The sequence below is a fragment of the Trichosurus vulpecula genome, chromosome 4 (genome assembly GCF_011100635.1).
Source record: "Trichosurus vulpecula isolate mTriVul1 chromosome 4, mTriVul1.pri, whole genome shotgun sequence".
Lineage (NCBI taxonomy): Eukaryota > Metazoa > Chordata > Mammalia > Diprotodontia > Phalangeridae > Trichosurus > Trichosurus vulpecula.
Genome location: NC_050576.1, coordinates 339,542,440 through 339,559,840, shown reverse-complemented (window position 1 = coordinate 339,559,840; position 17,401 = coordinate 339,542,440). Strand labels below are relative to the sequence as shown.

Genomic DNA, 17,401 nt, shown 5'->3' with positions numbered 1-17,401 from the left:
CACTCTATTCATTGGACATTGAATCCATTGACTGTTTTACCCCTCTTTCCCACGGAAACTTATTTCTACCCCAGTCTCCTAAGTCACTTAACTGTGAAATCTTGTCCAGCACTTCTGAAAGAGGGTTCCCTACTTCTGCAATCAGCAGAGTCAGAATCACATGGTTATAAGTGGGGGGTGCCATCTTAATTATCAAATTCCTATGAGAGACTCCCAAGGGAGTTTCAAAATAAACTTCAGCATTCCCTAACATGATAGCAGTCTTCATCACCTCCTCCTCTAACTTTCTTGTGCAGTCCCTAATTGAATACCAGGGTTTGTTTGCATTAGTAGGCCACGTAGTATCATTAGGATATTCCTCTTTACAGCCTGTTGCAGCCAAAGCCAACAAATTGGTTGCTTGATCGATTCTTTGCAAATGATAATCTCTAAAAGCTTGCTGTACAAAAGAGTTCTGACTAATACTTATGAATCTCATACAATCCACAGAATTTGCAGACACTCCTGTGACCCCTTCATCACTGATTCTAACTATCCAAGATATTAACAATTCTCCAGTTCTCTGGGCCAACCTACTCAAGATATCTGTGATTTCCTGCTGTGTAAAACCCTCCAAAACCAGCCTAAACTGAGTAGCATTCACCTTCTGTTTCCTGCCTCCTTCACTCTGTGGTGTGCACTTCTCTTTGAGAAGTCTGGTGTGATACAGTAAACCCTCTGTGGTGGCTCAGGAGTAGCATGCAACAAAGTATCGCTTTGTACTGGAGGTTTTGACATTGTATCCTCCTGTCTAGCTTCTCTGCCCCTGTTACCATGGTAACCACACTGCCTGCTAGGCTCGACCTCGCTGAACTGAGGTGTATTCTTGAAGACCTTGGCTCCCTCTGCCTTCTAGCTGAATTTACAACAAGGCTGTTAGCTTCCTGCTGTTCTACCACCTGAGTTTCGCCATCTTGCTGTGGTATAGGCTGAATATTCTCAGACATTTCAGCAACTGAGTCTGCGCTCTCTCTCTCTTAATAGTCTGTCTCTGTGTTCACATACAATACGATAGGCTGTGAGTAAAATCCAGCCTCATCTAGAGATCGCTCTTGGGATCTCCATTCCTAGCTCAACAGTAACCTCTCTGAGACATGGCTCCAAATCTTTAGGTCCTCCACCCTGTAGCTTCTGCTTCCAGTCGTCACAGAGACCAGTGCCCTTAGATCATTTCCTTGCTAGGGAGCAATAGGTTACATCATCCCATCCTCATTGCCAAATGAAACAGTAAGGCAGTAATAATAACATAGATGATAATTGTCAAAATGCCTATGTGGTTCTGTATCACAAAGTATACAAGACTCTCCACATAGAAGGTAGAAGAAGTAAACCATTTATTCAGACACCAGAGAACCATATCCCATAACCAAATGCTCAGCTCCCATAGCTAGTCAGTCCACTTCATCATAACAGCAAGGAGCCCAAAATGTTCAATACAGGAAAAGATCTCTTAAGGTATACAAATATTTGAAGCATCTCTTTTTGTGGTGGCAAAGTCTTTGGCCTCTCTTAGTCCTTTTGTGTGACCCTTCTTTTACAGTATAATTTCTACCATCTTCTTCATATTTGCATCCAAGTCACCTGGACTCAAAGTGTATGCTGTTTTATTTTGGAGAGTTTTATCAAGTTCTTGGTAGAATTTTTCTACCTCTTCATCCTCTGCAGTAGATTTTGGCACATAAACTGTTTATGGTGGTCTTTTTGCAGATACTTCTCATAAGCAATGCAATAAGAGATGACCAAATACCCCATTATGTGATACTTTTTGTTGTCTTTGGATCTGTGGTAAACCAACTTTGCCAAATACTTTACTTGTCTCCAGGCTATATGCCATCTTTTGATTTAGCTGAAACTTCTGATTTCCTGTATAGTTAACTTGCCAAGATTGATATAATTTTGTTTCTCTAGTAGAAGGATTCTTAACCTTTGTGTTTATGGACCCCTTTGGCTGTCTAGTGAGGTCAATAGACCGCCTTTCAGAATAATGTTTTGAAATGCATAAAATAAAATTCATAGATTGCAAAGAGAACCAAAGGTTAGTTCACAGATCCCTTGAAATCTTTCCATAGTCCCCTTGAGGGTTTGTACACCTCATGTTTGGACCCCCTGCTCTACTAGTATTTCTGCTTATTGGTCACTGGATATATGACATTTATAGCACCAACAGCCAAGTTAAAATAAATACATGGACAAAAAACTGCCACCAATGCAATGTAGGTTTGAAATACAGTGAACTGAATCATTGTACTGCTTGCTACATTTGAATGTGAAGTTTCTATACTTGAAGTTGAAACACAATATCAGCAATGTAGTATAACAGATAGAGAGCTAGACTCAGTGACAGGATGGATTCAGGTCCTACTTCCGACATAGACTGGCCATGTGAACTGTGACAAGTCTCTTAATTTCTCATTGCCAAAGGCAATGCTTTAATTCTGTAAGTTGCACAGAGATGCTAAGGTGCATTTATAGAGATAGTTTCTTCATCTGGAAGTTCCCTATGCCAGCTAAATCACAGCTGTAATCCCGATTAGCCCCTTTTCACTTTGGTAAATGTAATTAGTTCACTTCCCCAAAATTACAACTTTTAAAAATGGAAAAATTTAAGTTATAATAATGTAGAATTTTATGCCATTAAATTTAATGTTTATTTTTTTAAACTGAAAAAAATGTCAATTTTGTGATAAGTATATAATCACTTTGAAAAGAATTTCTCAGGAGCAACTGAAAAATAGTATAAGCAAAGACAGTAGAAACAGTTTAGGTAGTGAAAATATAAATAAAAAGCCCAAATCCAGAGACTATGAGGCACTGGTATACATGGGTACTTTACTTATTGGACAAGAAAGACCACGGCCTCCTTTGTTGAAATGCTTTAGTAGTACACAGCATGGAAACCAATAAATTGAAATATCTTTTTAAATTAAGATTTTTTTATGTTTAGTTTACAACACTCAGTTCCACATGATTTTGAGTTCCAGATTTTCTTCCCGTCCCTCCCCCCCCCTCCACTGCCCCGTCCCCCTTCCCTCCCCAAGATGGTGTGGAATCCGATATATCTTCTGCATATCACTTTGCATTGAACTTATTTACACAGTAGTCAAGTTGTAAAGAAGAATTATGACCAATGGAATGAATCATGTGAAAGAAGAAAGAAAACCAAAAAAACAAAAAGGAAAAAGCAAACAAAAGAAAGAAAAAAAAAAGGAGAGCGAATAGTTTACCTCAGTCTGCATTCAGACTCCATAGTTCTTTCTCTGGATGTAGTTAGCTCTCTTCATCATGAGTCCTTTGGAGTTGTCTTTAATTCTTGTATTGCTTAGAAGACCCAAGTCTATCAAGGTTAGTCATCACAGAATCAATATCTCTGTGGTTGTATATAATGTTCTCCTGGTTCTGCTCTGCCCACTAAGCATTATATCATGTAGGTTTTTCCTGGTTATTATGAAGTCTGTATCTTCCCCGTTTCTTATAGCATAATAGTATTCCATTATATTCATATACCACAGCTTGTTCAGCCATTCCCCAATTGATGGGCATCCCCTTGATTTCCAATTCTTTGCTACCACAAAAGAGCCACTATAAATATTTTTGTACATACAGGTCCCTTTTCCATTTGTGTGATCTCTTTAGGATACAGCCCTAGAAGTGGTAATGTTGGGTCAAAGGGTATGCACATTTTTATAGCCCTTTGACCATAGTTCCAAATTCCTCTCCAGAATGTCTGGATCAGTTCACAGCTCCACCAGCATAAATTGAAATATCTTGAAAGTGTATATGCAGAATACATTTGTATAAGATTTTTTTTTACCTGAGAAAATTAAATTCTTTTAATAATAACCAAGAACAGTCTTTTTCCCAAACTATGTCTCTTTCATCAAAAAGGGTGGCTTACTTTGAACAAGACTGCTTACAGAATTGCTAAATTGGTGCTACTTGCTGCTATCAATACAGTTGAAAAAATGCATGGTGAATCATATGCAAAGCAGATTTGAATGATTTCCAGTTATGTGAAAGTGAATTCTCTATGTTTATTTGCTCATTTCATTGCAGATTTGTTACTTTATATATCTATATATAGTAATGACACATGGAGAAAATTTTTTTAAATGATTGGTGGACTTTTTAATGAAAATAATATAATGTAGAATAATTGAATTAGAATGTGTACTATGGAGCCTCATTGATGTTATGCTGCAAGCACTAGTTTACAATGTGGTCCTTTGTTCAGTTTGAACAGATTGAATGCTTTTATAGTCATTTGATCAATAAGTATGAGTGAGGAGTTACATATGGGAGCTTTAAAGATATTATAAGAATAATTAGTTATATTGTTAAAAAATAGCCCATTAAAGGAAAGCTATTTGAAAAATTGTGAAATACAGTGGCTACCAGAGCTCTCAGCCCACAGATGGTAAGAGAGTCAGAAAACTGGTTAGAAGGAGATTACAGGGGTCCCTTTGCTGGCACTGGGTGTAGAACTCTGTTGTATTGCCTATATGCAGATCTGGGCCATAGGCTCAGGTCACAGCCCCAAAGTGAGGAGGAACACTAGTACACCAGGGCTTGAAGCCACAGCGGCAAGAGGACTCTGGTGACAGTTTCAGGGCAGAAAAGAGTGCTTGTGGTTGCTCACAGACCAGAGGACAGGCCAAGAGAGATATAAACACAATTCTCCTTTAGATCATGGTACCTTGGAAGAACTGAAAACTTACAGACTCCCCTCCCCCACCGGAAAAAAAAAACCCTAGCTCTGAAAACAGCTGGGAGGGAAAAAAACCCAAAACTTGAACAATGCCTTGTTGTAAAGGCAATCAGTGAATGGGAAGATCTTCCCTGCACATTTGAGTGGGCTTCAGGGGCGGGGCTCTCAGAGTGCTGGGGGGAGTGGCTAGGACTGGAGCTAGTGGAAGCCTGTGGTAGGAGGAGCTTGCTGAACAGTTGGAGCAGAGCTAAGAGGCAGTTGGTGTGAGCAGTTGAGAGCTGTAGGAGAGAGGAAGCAGTCAGCTAGCTGGAACACAGCTTGGAGATTGTGGCAGAAGCGGTGGCGACAGCAGCAGGCACTACAAAAAGGCAGGACTAACCCTCATGGAGACCAGAGAATGCTGAGCAGGGGCTTGAGGCCAGTGGGTGGTCTTCTTGCTGGAGGGTCCTGGCATTGGAGCGGGAGGGGGGGGGGGGAAGCACCAGTATGGCTTGGCTTGCTGCCATAATGTTTTTCTGTGGCCTCCTGGTCACTGTTGTGAGATAGGCATACTAGTTTTGGAAGATTCTTGCCAGGATGTTGAATTGAGGACACTGGTCCATGGGTCTGCTACTTAATGCTTTAACTCCTCTACTTTCTACTTAGAGAATTCCTTATATCCTGCAATTCTGGAACATTCAGGCATATTCATAGTTATCTTTGAAGTCATGAATTCTGCCTTAATGATATACCTTTCCACCCCAGGAGCAGAACCCAACTTTAACACATTAAAAGTCAAGAAATAGTATAGAAAAAAATGAGCAAATAACAAAAGAACCTGATCATAGAAAGTTACTGTGGTGACAAGATCAAAACACAAACTCAGAAGGAGACAACAAAGCCAAATCTGCTACACAGCTTCAAAGGAAAATGTGAATTAGACTCAGGCCCATCAAGAAATCCTGGAAGAAATCAAAAAGAATTTTAAAAATCAAATAAGAGAGATAGAAGAAAAATTGGGGAAAGAAATGAGAGTGATACAAGAATATTATGGAAAAAAGAGCCAACAGCTTGGTAAAGGAGGCTCAAAAAATGCTGAAAAAAATAAGTTAAAACACAGGATAAACCTACTGGTAAAAGAGTCACAAAAATCTACTGAAGAGAATTCTTTAAAAAGCAGAATTGGCCAAATGGAAAAAGATGTACAAAAATTCATTAAAGAAAAGGACTTCTTAAGAAGTGGAATTGATAAAATGTAAAAGGAGGTACAAAAGTTTACTGAAAAAAAACCAATTACTTAAAAATTATAATTGGGCAAGTGGAAGCTAATGACTTCATAAGACATGAAGAAACAATAAAACAAAATCAAAAGAATGAAAAAAATAGAAGAAAATATGCAATATCTCTTTGGAAAAACAACTGACCTGGAAAATAGATCCAGGAGAGATAATTTGAGAACTGAGATGAATGAAAAGCCCAAGAGATAGAGTTTCTGGGTAATTAATAATTGTTTTATTCATTAGGCTAGCTGGTAATCAATAAATTTCTGATCAGTGTTTCTCCCGAAAACAAAACTATGGAGATAGTGAATGCTCAAGTATCTTTGGACAAGGGGTAGCCCTGACAGGTGAAAATCAACCCTGATTGGTGAACAATTAGTGAGGGTATGGACTTTCAAATTAGGAGGTAGGTTGAAAACCTTCAGTTCTTCCTGCTGAGAATGTGGCTTGATCATGAGACTCAACTTGTTCCAGCATTCTGGACAAAGGAATCCATCTCTACTCAGACCACTCTGGTTGGTTTTCTCCTTTATGAGCCAGATCTCCCTAAACTCCAATAGAGGGTTACAGGGGCATAGACTTGATGCTTTGGGGCTGGAACTCACCTAGATTAGATTCTATTTACATTCTAAACAGAAGTAAGGTTTCCTAATTGGGTGGGGTCCTGACCAAGATACAGCATATTCCTGGGGGATTTGGGTAATCTCATACAGGGGCTGATCCCTGAATGAGGAAATAAAAAGCCTGTATCCTAATTAATAGTAATTTCTCTCAGAATTATTAGACTTTTTGAAAGCCATGATCAAAAAAAGAAGAGCTTGGACATGATTTTTCAGGAAATTATCAAGGAAAACTGCCCTGATAACCTAGAACCAGAGGGTAAAATAGAAATTGAAAGAACCCAACACAGAGCTCCCCAAATGAAAACTCCCAGGAATATTATAACCAGATTCCAGAGCTCCTAGATAAAGGAAAAAATATTGTAAGCAGCCAGAAATAAACATTTCTTATATCATGGATCCATGGCACAGTCAGGATAACACAGGATTTAGCAGCTTCTACATTAAAGGATCAGAGGGCTTGGAATATGATATTCCAGAAAGCAAAGGAGCTAGGATTACAACCAAGAATCTCCTGCCCAGTGAAACAGTATAATCCTTCAGGGGAAAAATGGATATTCAGTGAAATAGAGGACTTTCAAGCATTCCTGCCCAGAGCTGGGCAGAAAATTTTATTTTCAAATACAAGACTGAAGAGAAGCATAAGATGGTAAACAGGAAAGAGAAAATATAAGGTTAAACTGTTTGCATGCTTACACCAGAAGATGATCCTTTAACTCTTAAGAACTTTATCACTATTAGAGCAGTTAGGGGTACACATAGACAGAAAGTGTATGGCAGTCGACTATGATAGGATGATATCTAAACAAAATAAAAGGGTGAGAAAGAGGAGTGCCCTGGGAGAAGGGGAAAGTAAGAGGTAAAATAGGGTAAATTATCACATAATAGGTGTGTGAAAGAACTTTTATAATGGAGGGAAAGATGAGTGAGATTGGAGGGGGGGGTGCTTGAACTTTACTCTCTTTGGAATTGGCTGCAAGAGGGACTAACATACTCAGTTAGGTATAGAAATTTATCTTACCATGCAGAAAAGTAGAAGGGGAGGGGATAAGAGAAGGGGGGGAGGACTGATAGAAGGGAAAGTAGACACTGGGGCAGCTAGGTGGTGCAGTGAGTAAAGCATGGGTCCTGGAGTCAGGAGGACCTTAGTTCAAATCTGGCCTCAGACACTTGACACACTTGCTAGCTGTGTCGTGACCTTAGGCAAGTCACTTAACCCCAATTGCTCTGCCTTCCCCCCTCAAAAAAAAAAGGAGGGTAGATTGAGGGAAGGGGCAGTCAGTGGCAAAACTTTTGAGGAAGGGCAGGGATGGGGAGAGAGAGAGAGAGAGAGAGAGAGATGGGGGAAAATAGGATAGAAGGAAATATACAGTAACCATAACTGTGAAAAAAATTAACAGCAGGTTTCTCTGATAAAGGCCTCACTTATCAAATATGGGAAAACTGAGTCAAATTTTTAAGAATACAAGTCATTCCTCAATTGATAAGTGGTCAGAGGCTATGAACAGGCAGTTTCAGATGCGGTAATCAAAGTTATCTATAGTGATATGAAAAAATGCTTTAAATTGCTGTTGACTAAAGAAATTCAACTCTGAGGTACCACCCCTATCAGACTGGCTAATATGAAAGAAAAGGAAAATGACAAGTATTGGATAGGATGTGGGAACATTGAGACACTAATGTACTGTTAGTGGAGTTGTGAACTACTTCAACCATTCTGGAGAGTAATTTGGGAACTATGCCTAAAGAACTGTAAAATCTCCAAAGAGATTTAAAAAAAACAAAGAAAAGGTCCTATAAGTACAAAAATACTTGTCACAGCTCTTTTTGTGGTGACAAAGAATTGCAAATTGATGAGCAGGATGCTTTCAGGAAAAACCTGGAAAGACTTAAATAAACTGATGCAAAATGAAATGAACAGAACATTGTACACAGTAAAAGCAACATTGTGTGATGATCAACTATGAATGACTTAACTATTTTCAACAATACAGTGATGCAAGACAGTTGTTAAGGGCTTATGATGAAATATACTATCCACGTTCAGGGAAAGCTCTGATGGTGTCTGCATGCAATTTGAAGCATACTTTTAAAAACTTTTTTTTCTGTTGTTTTTTTTTTTGTTCGGCTTTTTCTTTCACAACACAACTAATATGGAAATAAGTTTTGCACTACCGCACAAGTATAGCCTATTTCAAATTGCTTCCCTTCTCAGTGATGGGAGGGGAGGAAAGAAGGGAGAGAAAATGAACTCAAAATTGTTAAAAAATTAATGTAAAAATATTTTTATGTATAATTGGGGAAAATAAAATATTAAATAAAAATTATACAAAATTATATAATAGAAATTTAACATTAAATATCAACACTGACAACCAAAAAAAGAGAGAAATTATGCAATAATATGGGTGCAGAACATAGGACACTTACATATTGTGAGCCATTAATATAGGACTTTCTCCTGCCAAAGTACTTCAATTGGCATTTAAGGTAAGAGAGAAATTGACATTTTTCTTGTTGATCATATTAAATGTGAAATATTCATTTTGTAACAAAAATTTCCTCCTGAACCCTGGGTATTTGATGGATATTTTTGAAATAGTAAAATAATTTAAGGGACTTATATTCATACTTTGATCCAGAAAGACAGTGACTGAATTTATGAAAGAGTTAGAGCCATAGATAATAAATATGCAAAATAACATTTTTCTTGTTTTCCAATTTTAGAAGACCTATACTGAAAATGAAATAGAAGAAAATAATTACCTGCTTATTAACTACTAAACTCATCTAATAGAAGTAGTCTCCTTTTAAATACCTAGATATTTCTAAATGTGACTAGATATGGAACTCATTTGCCATCATCATTGTCATAGCTAGTATTTATATGGTACTTGAGGTTTGCAAAGCACTTTACAAATATTAACTCTTTTGATTTTCACAACAGTCCTGAAAAGTAGGTGCTAATATTATTATTATCTACATTTTATGGATGAGGATACTGAGACAGGTTTATTGACTTGAACAGGGTCACATAGCCAGTTTCTGAGCCAGTATTTAAATTCAAATCTAACTCCAGGTCCAGTGCGCTATGCATTATGTCACCTCGCTGCTTCTAAGGATATGGATAATTATGACACATTCTGAGCAGTAATGATGATGATAATATTCTGAAGACTGCTAGTGAAGGAGAACTCACTAAGGGTCTCTTTGTCTGCCTTACCCCCAATTTTGTCAACATTCTAGCCTAATGTGGCATTTATCTAGCTTACTTTATGGAGGCAATACTGTTTTGTGAAGTAATCATGATATTCCAGTTGACTTTTTCATTATCACAAAACCACTTTGCTGGTGTCTGAAGATAAATTAAGTACCTATAGTGAGACCTTCTATGACATGTTAAGAAGTGCTCTGTGCATTACTATGCACAGAACATAGGCTGGCCTTCAAAATAACCTAATTCATTGTATATTGGAGTATTTTATAGCAAGATATTTGTTTCCCATACACCTTTCCTGGAGTTGTAAAAACAAAAGAATACTTTTAGGTGTTTTTGAGGTAAAGGTTTTTCCCATTTATGTCTTACTCAGTACTAATTGCTTTTTCATTTTTCTTTTTATTGGGTACCAATTGATGCAAAAATAGTATAATTTTATTTTTAAATAAATATTTTGATACTCCTGTCTCTATTTTCTTTATGAATTAAAAAATGCACTGCATCAATTAATGCAACTTGGTACTTTGAGTTATTCTTAAATTATGGTCCTTCTAGTGTTAAACAAGCTCTGATAATATGAACACTTTGTTACTTCAAATGTCTTTTGGGTAGCTATAACGAAAATAAAATATTTTAGAGATTCCAGGGCAGTGTAAAAATGGGACATATGCCAATTTGGAAGGCTTATGACAAGTTCCTATTGCCATCTTGTCTTTCTCTTTTTGAAAGTTCTTATCTACTGTCTTCACTAGCCTTTTCCATTTACCATTTCTGGTATACCACTTTTGAAAGGTTGCTGCTCCATTCTTAAAATATATACATTGTTATGAGGGGAAAATACAAAAGACCTCAGTTCCGATAACATCCAAAGACTAGAGTCTTTTCTTTACTTTTTAATGAACTGGAAGCCAAGAGGCCTGGTTTTTGATCTTTTTTTCCCCTCATATATAGTGTGATATTGGTCAAGTTGTTTAACTCCTCTGGGCATCAGCTTCCTCATCTATAAAACAAAGTGGCTCCATTCATCATCTGGAAAGCTCCTTCTGGCTCTAAAAATGTGTGATTCTGAGTCTATTTTTTTTTACAATGTTTAACACCAAGTTTTCTCTCTGTTTCATTCAGTATTGATCATTGTTTTTGTTTATCTCTCTCTGGTTCTACATCATTTGTCTCTGAGACTCTGCCTTTCTCTTTTCTTTCCTGTACCTCTGTGTTTTTTTACTCTTTCTTCCATTACCACAGATAACATGTCTCTCCCCATTAAACTCTGGCAGGTCTTTCCTAGGTAGAAAGACTTTAAATAGCAAGCCTAGCAATAGATATGTGTGTATCCTGTCATATAAGGATCAGATTACCTGAGTTAGAAGAGAGTCATTGACATGTTGTCTATCTTTTGGTTATACATGTACACACATACATATACACACATTTTATAACATTCTTGTCTCTGGGCCTCTTTTATTTTCAGTACATCTCTCTTTTTCACTCCGTTGTGTCATTGCTGATTTTGTGTTGCTTAAGCACATTGTGCTTAAGGGTATTCTGAAACTAATAAACCAGATGAGACTAGTTGTTATGTTCATGGGGTAAAACATGCTAAAAGTAGACATTAAATTTGTTTAATTTCACATTATAGACATATCTTAAATTCTTCATTTGCTTATATTTTATTTAGCAAGATAATGCAACATCATCTCTGAGAGAAAAGAACCATTTTCTAAAATCTACCATAAAAATTCTATGAATCTATGATTTCACTTATGTGAAATAACTCTCTTCTGCCAGTATGTATTGGCATCAGAAGCTTAGGGTTTTAGAGAATTATTTGGGGCACTGAGAGAGGCTAATGACTGTGTATAGTCACCCCTCTAGTCTGTTAGAGGCAGGACTTGAGGCCAGGACTTCCTGATTCTAAGTCTAGCTTTTTATTCCTCACAGCAGAGGTGTCCAACTTGCTCCTGTGGCCAAAATGTTATTGGGAAGTGTTAAAATAAATAAAAAACATAATACAACATAGATAATGTTAATTTGTCATTTTCCAAATCAGTGTGCAGTGAGCAGGGATTCTTTTTTTGAGTTTGACACCACAGCCCTCCTTCATGCTGCTCTACCAAATTTACTATTGTGGGTACTGAGCTATTTGGAGAGCTAATGGTCTAAATATTTTTTTTATGGCAAAGGAAAATGAGTCATTTGTAAAAGTCGAAAAATGCTTTCTTTTTATTTCAGTCTGAAAACTTGGAGAACACAGTTATCATACCAGATATCAAGCTGCACAGCAATCCATCTGCTTTCAACGTGTATTGCAATGTACGCCATTGTGTTCTGGAGTGGCAGAAGAAGGAAACATCTTTGGTAGCTGCATCAAAGAGCTCTGTGCAGAGTGGTGACTCAGACAGTGATGAAGAAGAAGAATCTAGAGAACCACCTGTCAAGCTTCCCAAGGTAAGCAACCTTAATCATTCTTCAAAGACATATCTGATTTACCATGATATGTATGAGTTTATTTCATTTCAGTAGACTTTCACCTTTACAATAGATATAGCTTTGAATAATATACTAGTTGATAGATGAGACAGAATCAATAAGTTGTGAGAAATTATTTCCTTTAGAAATTACTTACATATCCTTATTTTCTTCATCTGAGTTCCTGGTAGCTTTAGCACCTTTTAAAAAATTTTAATTTGAAAGACCTTATTGATTTGGATTCCTGGGAATAAACAGGGAAGGCAGATAACTGTCACACAGAACTTAGATATGTGTGGTTATGCTTTTCAAGTAAAACTATAAGGCAAACTGTAATGCAAAGTAGTAGATAAGCAGATATTGAAGCTTTCTGGAAATGGTGACTACAGTCATAATGCATGATTAATTTTATGTGGTATGGAATACTGCTCATGACATTGAAGAAGACTAATTAGACAAGAAGGGGCCAGGTTGTGAAGGGCCTCAGTGCCAAACATAGGACTTTATATTTGATCCTGGGCATAATTATGAGCCATTTGAGTTTATTGAGCAAGGAAATGACATAATCAGACCAATGTTTTAGGAAAGTCACTTTGGAAGGGGATGGATTTGAGTAGGGACAGATCCAGGGCAGGGAGATCCATTACAAGGCTCTTCCAGTAGTCAAAGTAAGAAGTATTAAGGCCCTGAAGTAGGGTAATGGCTGGGCAAGTGGAGAAAATGGGATGTATGCAAGGGAATTAAAGAGAAAGAAACTTAACAATCCGACCACTAATTGGATGTGTGGTGGGGGCATGTGAGGAGTCCAGGATGACAGCAAGGTTGCGCTTGGGTGACTAGAAGAATACTGGTACTTTTTACAGCAGTAGGGAAGTTCAGGAGGGAACAAGCCTTTATACAGCACCTACTATTTGCCAGGCACTGTCCTCAGCACTTTTACAAATAGTATCTCATTTGATCCTGACAAAAACTCTGCAAGGTAAATGTTATTATCTCAATTTTACAGTTGATTAAATAGAGGTTAATAGGCAAATAGAGGTTGAGTGACTTGACCAGAGTCACACAGTTAGTAAGTGTTTGAGGCTGGATTTGAATTCAGGTCTTCCTGGCTCTAGACCCAGTGCTCTATCATGTATCACCTAGGTGCCCCCAGAAATTAGGAGGTAGAGTGATTGAAGGGGAAAGATGGTAAGTTTTGTTTTGGACCTACTGAGTTTGAGGTGTCTCTGGGAGATTCGCTTTGAAATATCTGACAGATAGTAGGTAATGGGGGACTGTAAATTGGGAGACAGACTAGGGCTGTATAAATATGAAAATCATTTGTACAAAGATAATTTAACACATGGAAGTTGATGACATCATCAAGTGACAGAGTATAGAGAGAAAAGAGAAGAAGGGCCAAGAGACAGCCTTGGGGGACAACCATAGTTGGTAATTATGTCATGTATAAAGATCCAGGAAAATAGACTGACAAGGAGGACTTAGGTAGGTGGGAGGAAAACCAGTAGAGAGTGCTCACAAAAACCCAGAGAAGAGAGAGCATTCAAAAGAAGGAAATGATCAAAGTGTCAAGTGCTGCAGAGAGGTCAGGAAGGATGAGGCCCTTCAATTTGACAGTGGTCTTGGTAGCTTTAGAGACCATAGTTTTGATTGAATGGTGAGATCAGAAGTCAGATTACAGAGACCAAAAGAAGTCAGAACACCATTTGTAGACAGTTCCTCCCCCACCCCCCCCAAGAAATTTAGCTGAAAAAAAGAGGAGAGAAAGGATATTATTTGTCTAACTTGGTACAATTTACAAGCATTTTTTTTTTTAGGATAGGAGAGATTTGGACTTGCTTTTAGTGACAAGAAAAGAACGAGTAGATAGGGAGAGGTAAAAGGGAGACAGGATGGTAGAATGTGATAGAGGCAGTCTGCTGGCAAACATGGGAGGAGATGGGAACCTGGAAATGCATAGAAATGTTGGTCTTGTCAGGCAGATGGGTTCACCTCATCAGAGACTGAAGTGAAGGAAGAAATAGCTAGGGATGATCTCACAAAGATGTGACATGAGGAAGTTAGAAGGAGGAGCTGTCAGAAATTGGTCTTACTTTTGGGAGGGAGGTAAAGAATGAATAAAGTCTTCAATAAAGAGTGTTGTGGTACAGTGGTGTAGGTGGATTAAGGAGAAAATGGAAGTTTTGAAGAACAGCTTTAGCAAGTGGGATATAAAAAGTCAATTAGGCAGGAGTAGTAGGATTGCCCTGTTGTGAGGGCCCAGTTGAGATTAGATAGCATAAATTTGAAGTGGACTCAGTCAGCAGTTTTGTGATTTCTTCCAGGTCTGTTGAGGAGCATGTGAACAAGAGTAAAAGTGGCAGATTATAGGGGGTAGTCTAGGATTAGAGTTTGGCAAGTCATGATCAGCAGTAAAACAAGGGGTTCAAGAGTAGAGGGGATGGTATAGAGTTGAAGTAATTCATCAAGGGATCAAGATTGGAAAGGGGATTAACTATAACCAGAACAAAGTTGATAGCATGAGATAGTACTGAGGGATAGAGGGATTGGAAGTCATGATGAGTTTGAAGAGTGAGACTAGGGAGAGAGGACAAGATAAGATAAAAGACTAGGATGAGATAAGATAGAGTCAGAAAGACCTGAGTTCAAATCCAACGTCAGGCACTTATTGGCTGTGTGACTCTGGGCAAGTCATTTAACCTCTCCCTCAGTTTCCTTAACTGTAAAATCGGGATCATAATAACAACTACCTTGCAGGATTATTGTGCAATCAAATGAGGTGATATATGTAAAATGCTTAGGACAATTCCTGAAACACAGTAGATGCTTAATAAATGTTTTATTCCCTTCCCTTTTCAGACAAAGAGAATTACAAGTTCTTGAACTTGAATACTTGTGGGTATGGCAGGATCGAGGTTATGGCCATCCCTTTGTGTAGCTGAGGTGAAGTGGATGAATAGGTAATGGGAGATGAGTAGACTAAGAAAGTTAAAATACTTGTCAATGTCCCCTAGAATTAGGAAAAAACTTGGTGTGGGAAGGCAGACTATGCAGATACTGAACTCAGTGGAACTCATATGCAAACCACATTGCATGTAAAGAAGTCATTATCAATATGGTCATTTTAAGGCACTGCCACGATGAAATTATGTAAATAACATTTCCATAAATATCATTATCCACAAATGCCTGAATTCAATTGAGTGTGTTTTCATTTAAAGATTGGCTAAAGCAAGTATTCAAAACAATCACTATTGACTTCTCCTTTTATGTATTTAGGAGTTAAAAATAGTACCCAAATTATCTGATGCCTGTTTTAGCATTTCATCTACTATCCTCCTAGGATTATTGCCTTTTTCATCTGGAGAATAAATACCTTTAGAGGTTCTCTACTCCAGTGAATTCTTATGTATATTTTCCTTCTGTGTATTGAGGGAATAAATTCTTAAGAATAACATTCATCCAAACATTTATTTTTCTTTGGAGACCTAGTGTTTAAGCTTTATAGATCTGATTTCTTTCTTTCTTTCTTTCTTCCTTTCTTTTTTCTTTTTTTTTTTTTTTGGAGAGGGGAAAGCAAGGCAATTGGGGTTAAGTGACTTGCCCAAGGTTACACAGCTAGTATGTGTCAAGTGTCTGAGGCCATATTTGAACTCAGGTCCTCCTGACTCCAAGGGCCGGTGCTCTATTTACTATGCCACCTACTTGCCATGTATATACAAAATTTTGCATCTGCGTAGCACGAGTCTTAATTGACTGAATCACTGTGTTCAATTTGCCTTTTTTTTTTGTATTCCCAGTGCCTAACTCATAGTAGATGCTTAATAAGTACTTGTTGAATAATTTACCCTGGGTGCCACATTTTAAGAGATACATATACAAGTTGGAACCCATCAAGAAGTTGGTCAAGGATCTGAAGAACATGTCTTAGAAAGATGGTAAGGGCTTTTCAGTCTGGAAAAGAGAGAACAAAAGGTGAGGGAGGTAGGGGAGATTAAGCAGACTTTCTTCTTTGTAGCTCCGGAGGGCAAGATTTAGGAATTTAGGGCTTGGTGAACCTTAGTCACATTCCTGTTGCACCAGCTCTTCATTTGCAGTTTGTCTAAAGAACCTTCACTCATAACTCCAGGTGTTTGACTTTGACCAATCTATAACTAATGCATTGACCTCTGAGTCTACTTGATTCCCTGAGTTAAAAGAGCCCCACAATCCATAATCAATTTCCTTTCCCAGTTGCTGCTATTATATATTGGTGCTCAGTTCTTGCACCTGCTTCCCCTTTTTTTCTTTCTGTACCATATATGTATTTTCTAGGGTTTATTTAAAGTGTTTGTTTGTTCCCTCCTCATCTCCATCTCCAATCCTTGTTTCTTACTCTGGGAAGCCTTTGCTGTCCCTGGTTGTTAATTTTCTCCCCTCCCCTCTTCCATCTCCTTTTCCTCCCCTCCTTCTCCCCTCCTTTTCCTTTTTCTTCCACTATTTGTTACATGTTGTGTTTCCTTAATAGAATGTGAACTGCTGTTCATTGTTGTCTTTTAAAAAGTAGCACAGTGCTTTTATACATAGATATATAGAGCATTGAGTAAGTGCTTACTATGTGCCAGGCACTGTGCTAATTGCTGGGGATGCAAATGAAAGCAAGTGAAACAGCTGTTACCCTCGAGGAATTTACATTTTAATGGGGAAAAATAACTCATATTTACTCTCACAAAATCAGATACATTCTCCAACAACGTGTATTTGACTTTAAATCCTTAGTATATATCCATTTGTTTCAGAAATTAAAAAAAGATAGGTAGATGATGTAAGAGCCCCCTTCCATCTTTAAATCTAAAGTGTCCTAATTCCTATGAATCAGTTTCCTTTTGCAGAGGTGTAGACTCCCTCCTACATTGCAGCCAGCTTGCCATTTACTCTGCCATTGCACTGCTTCTCCCTACCTGAAATAGCAACCTGGGACCAGACTGCCAGAAAAATGTCCCCAGTTGCTGGGAAACTTAATCTACTCATCTTCAGAACTCCCATCTTATCCCAAGCCTTCTTAATTGGTGAGTGAATGAGCTAGCTAGTGCAAACCCTACTAACCCACTATACC

General features: G+C 37.9%; 1 protein-coding gene across 1 annotated transcript in view; it reads left to right on the top strand.

Moving 5' to 3' along the window:
* The window catches only part of MYCBP2 (MYC binding protein 2), a 342,008-nt gene that overhangs the window by 52,268 nt on the left and 272,339 nt on the right, over nucleotides 1-17,401 (top strand). The window contains exon 3 of the mRNA XM_036754198.1: nucleotides 12,070-12,285. Within this exon, the coding sequence (XP_036610093.1) occupies nucleotides 12,070-12,285 (216 nt within the window). The remainder of the gene's footprint in view (nucleotides 1-12,069; nucleotides 12,286-17,401) is intronic.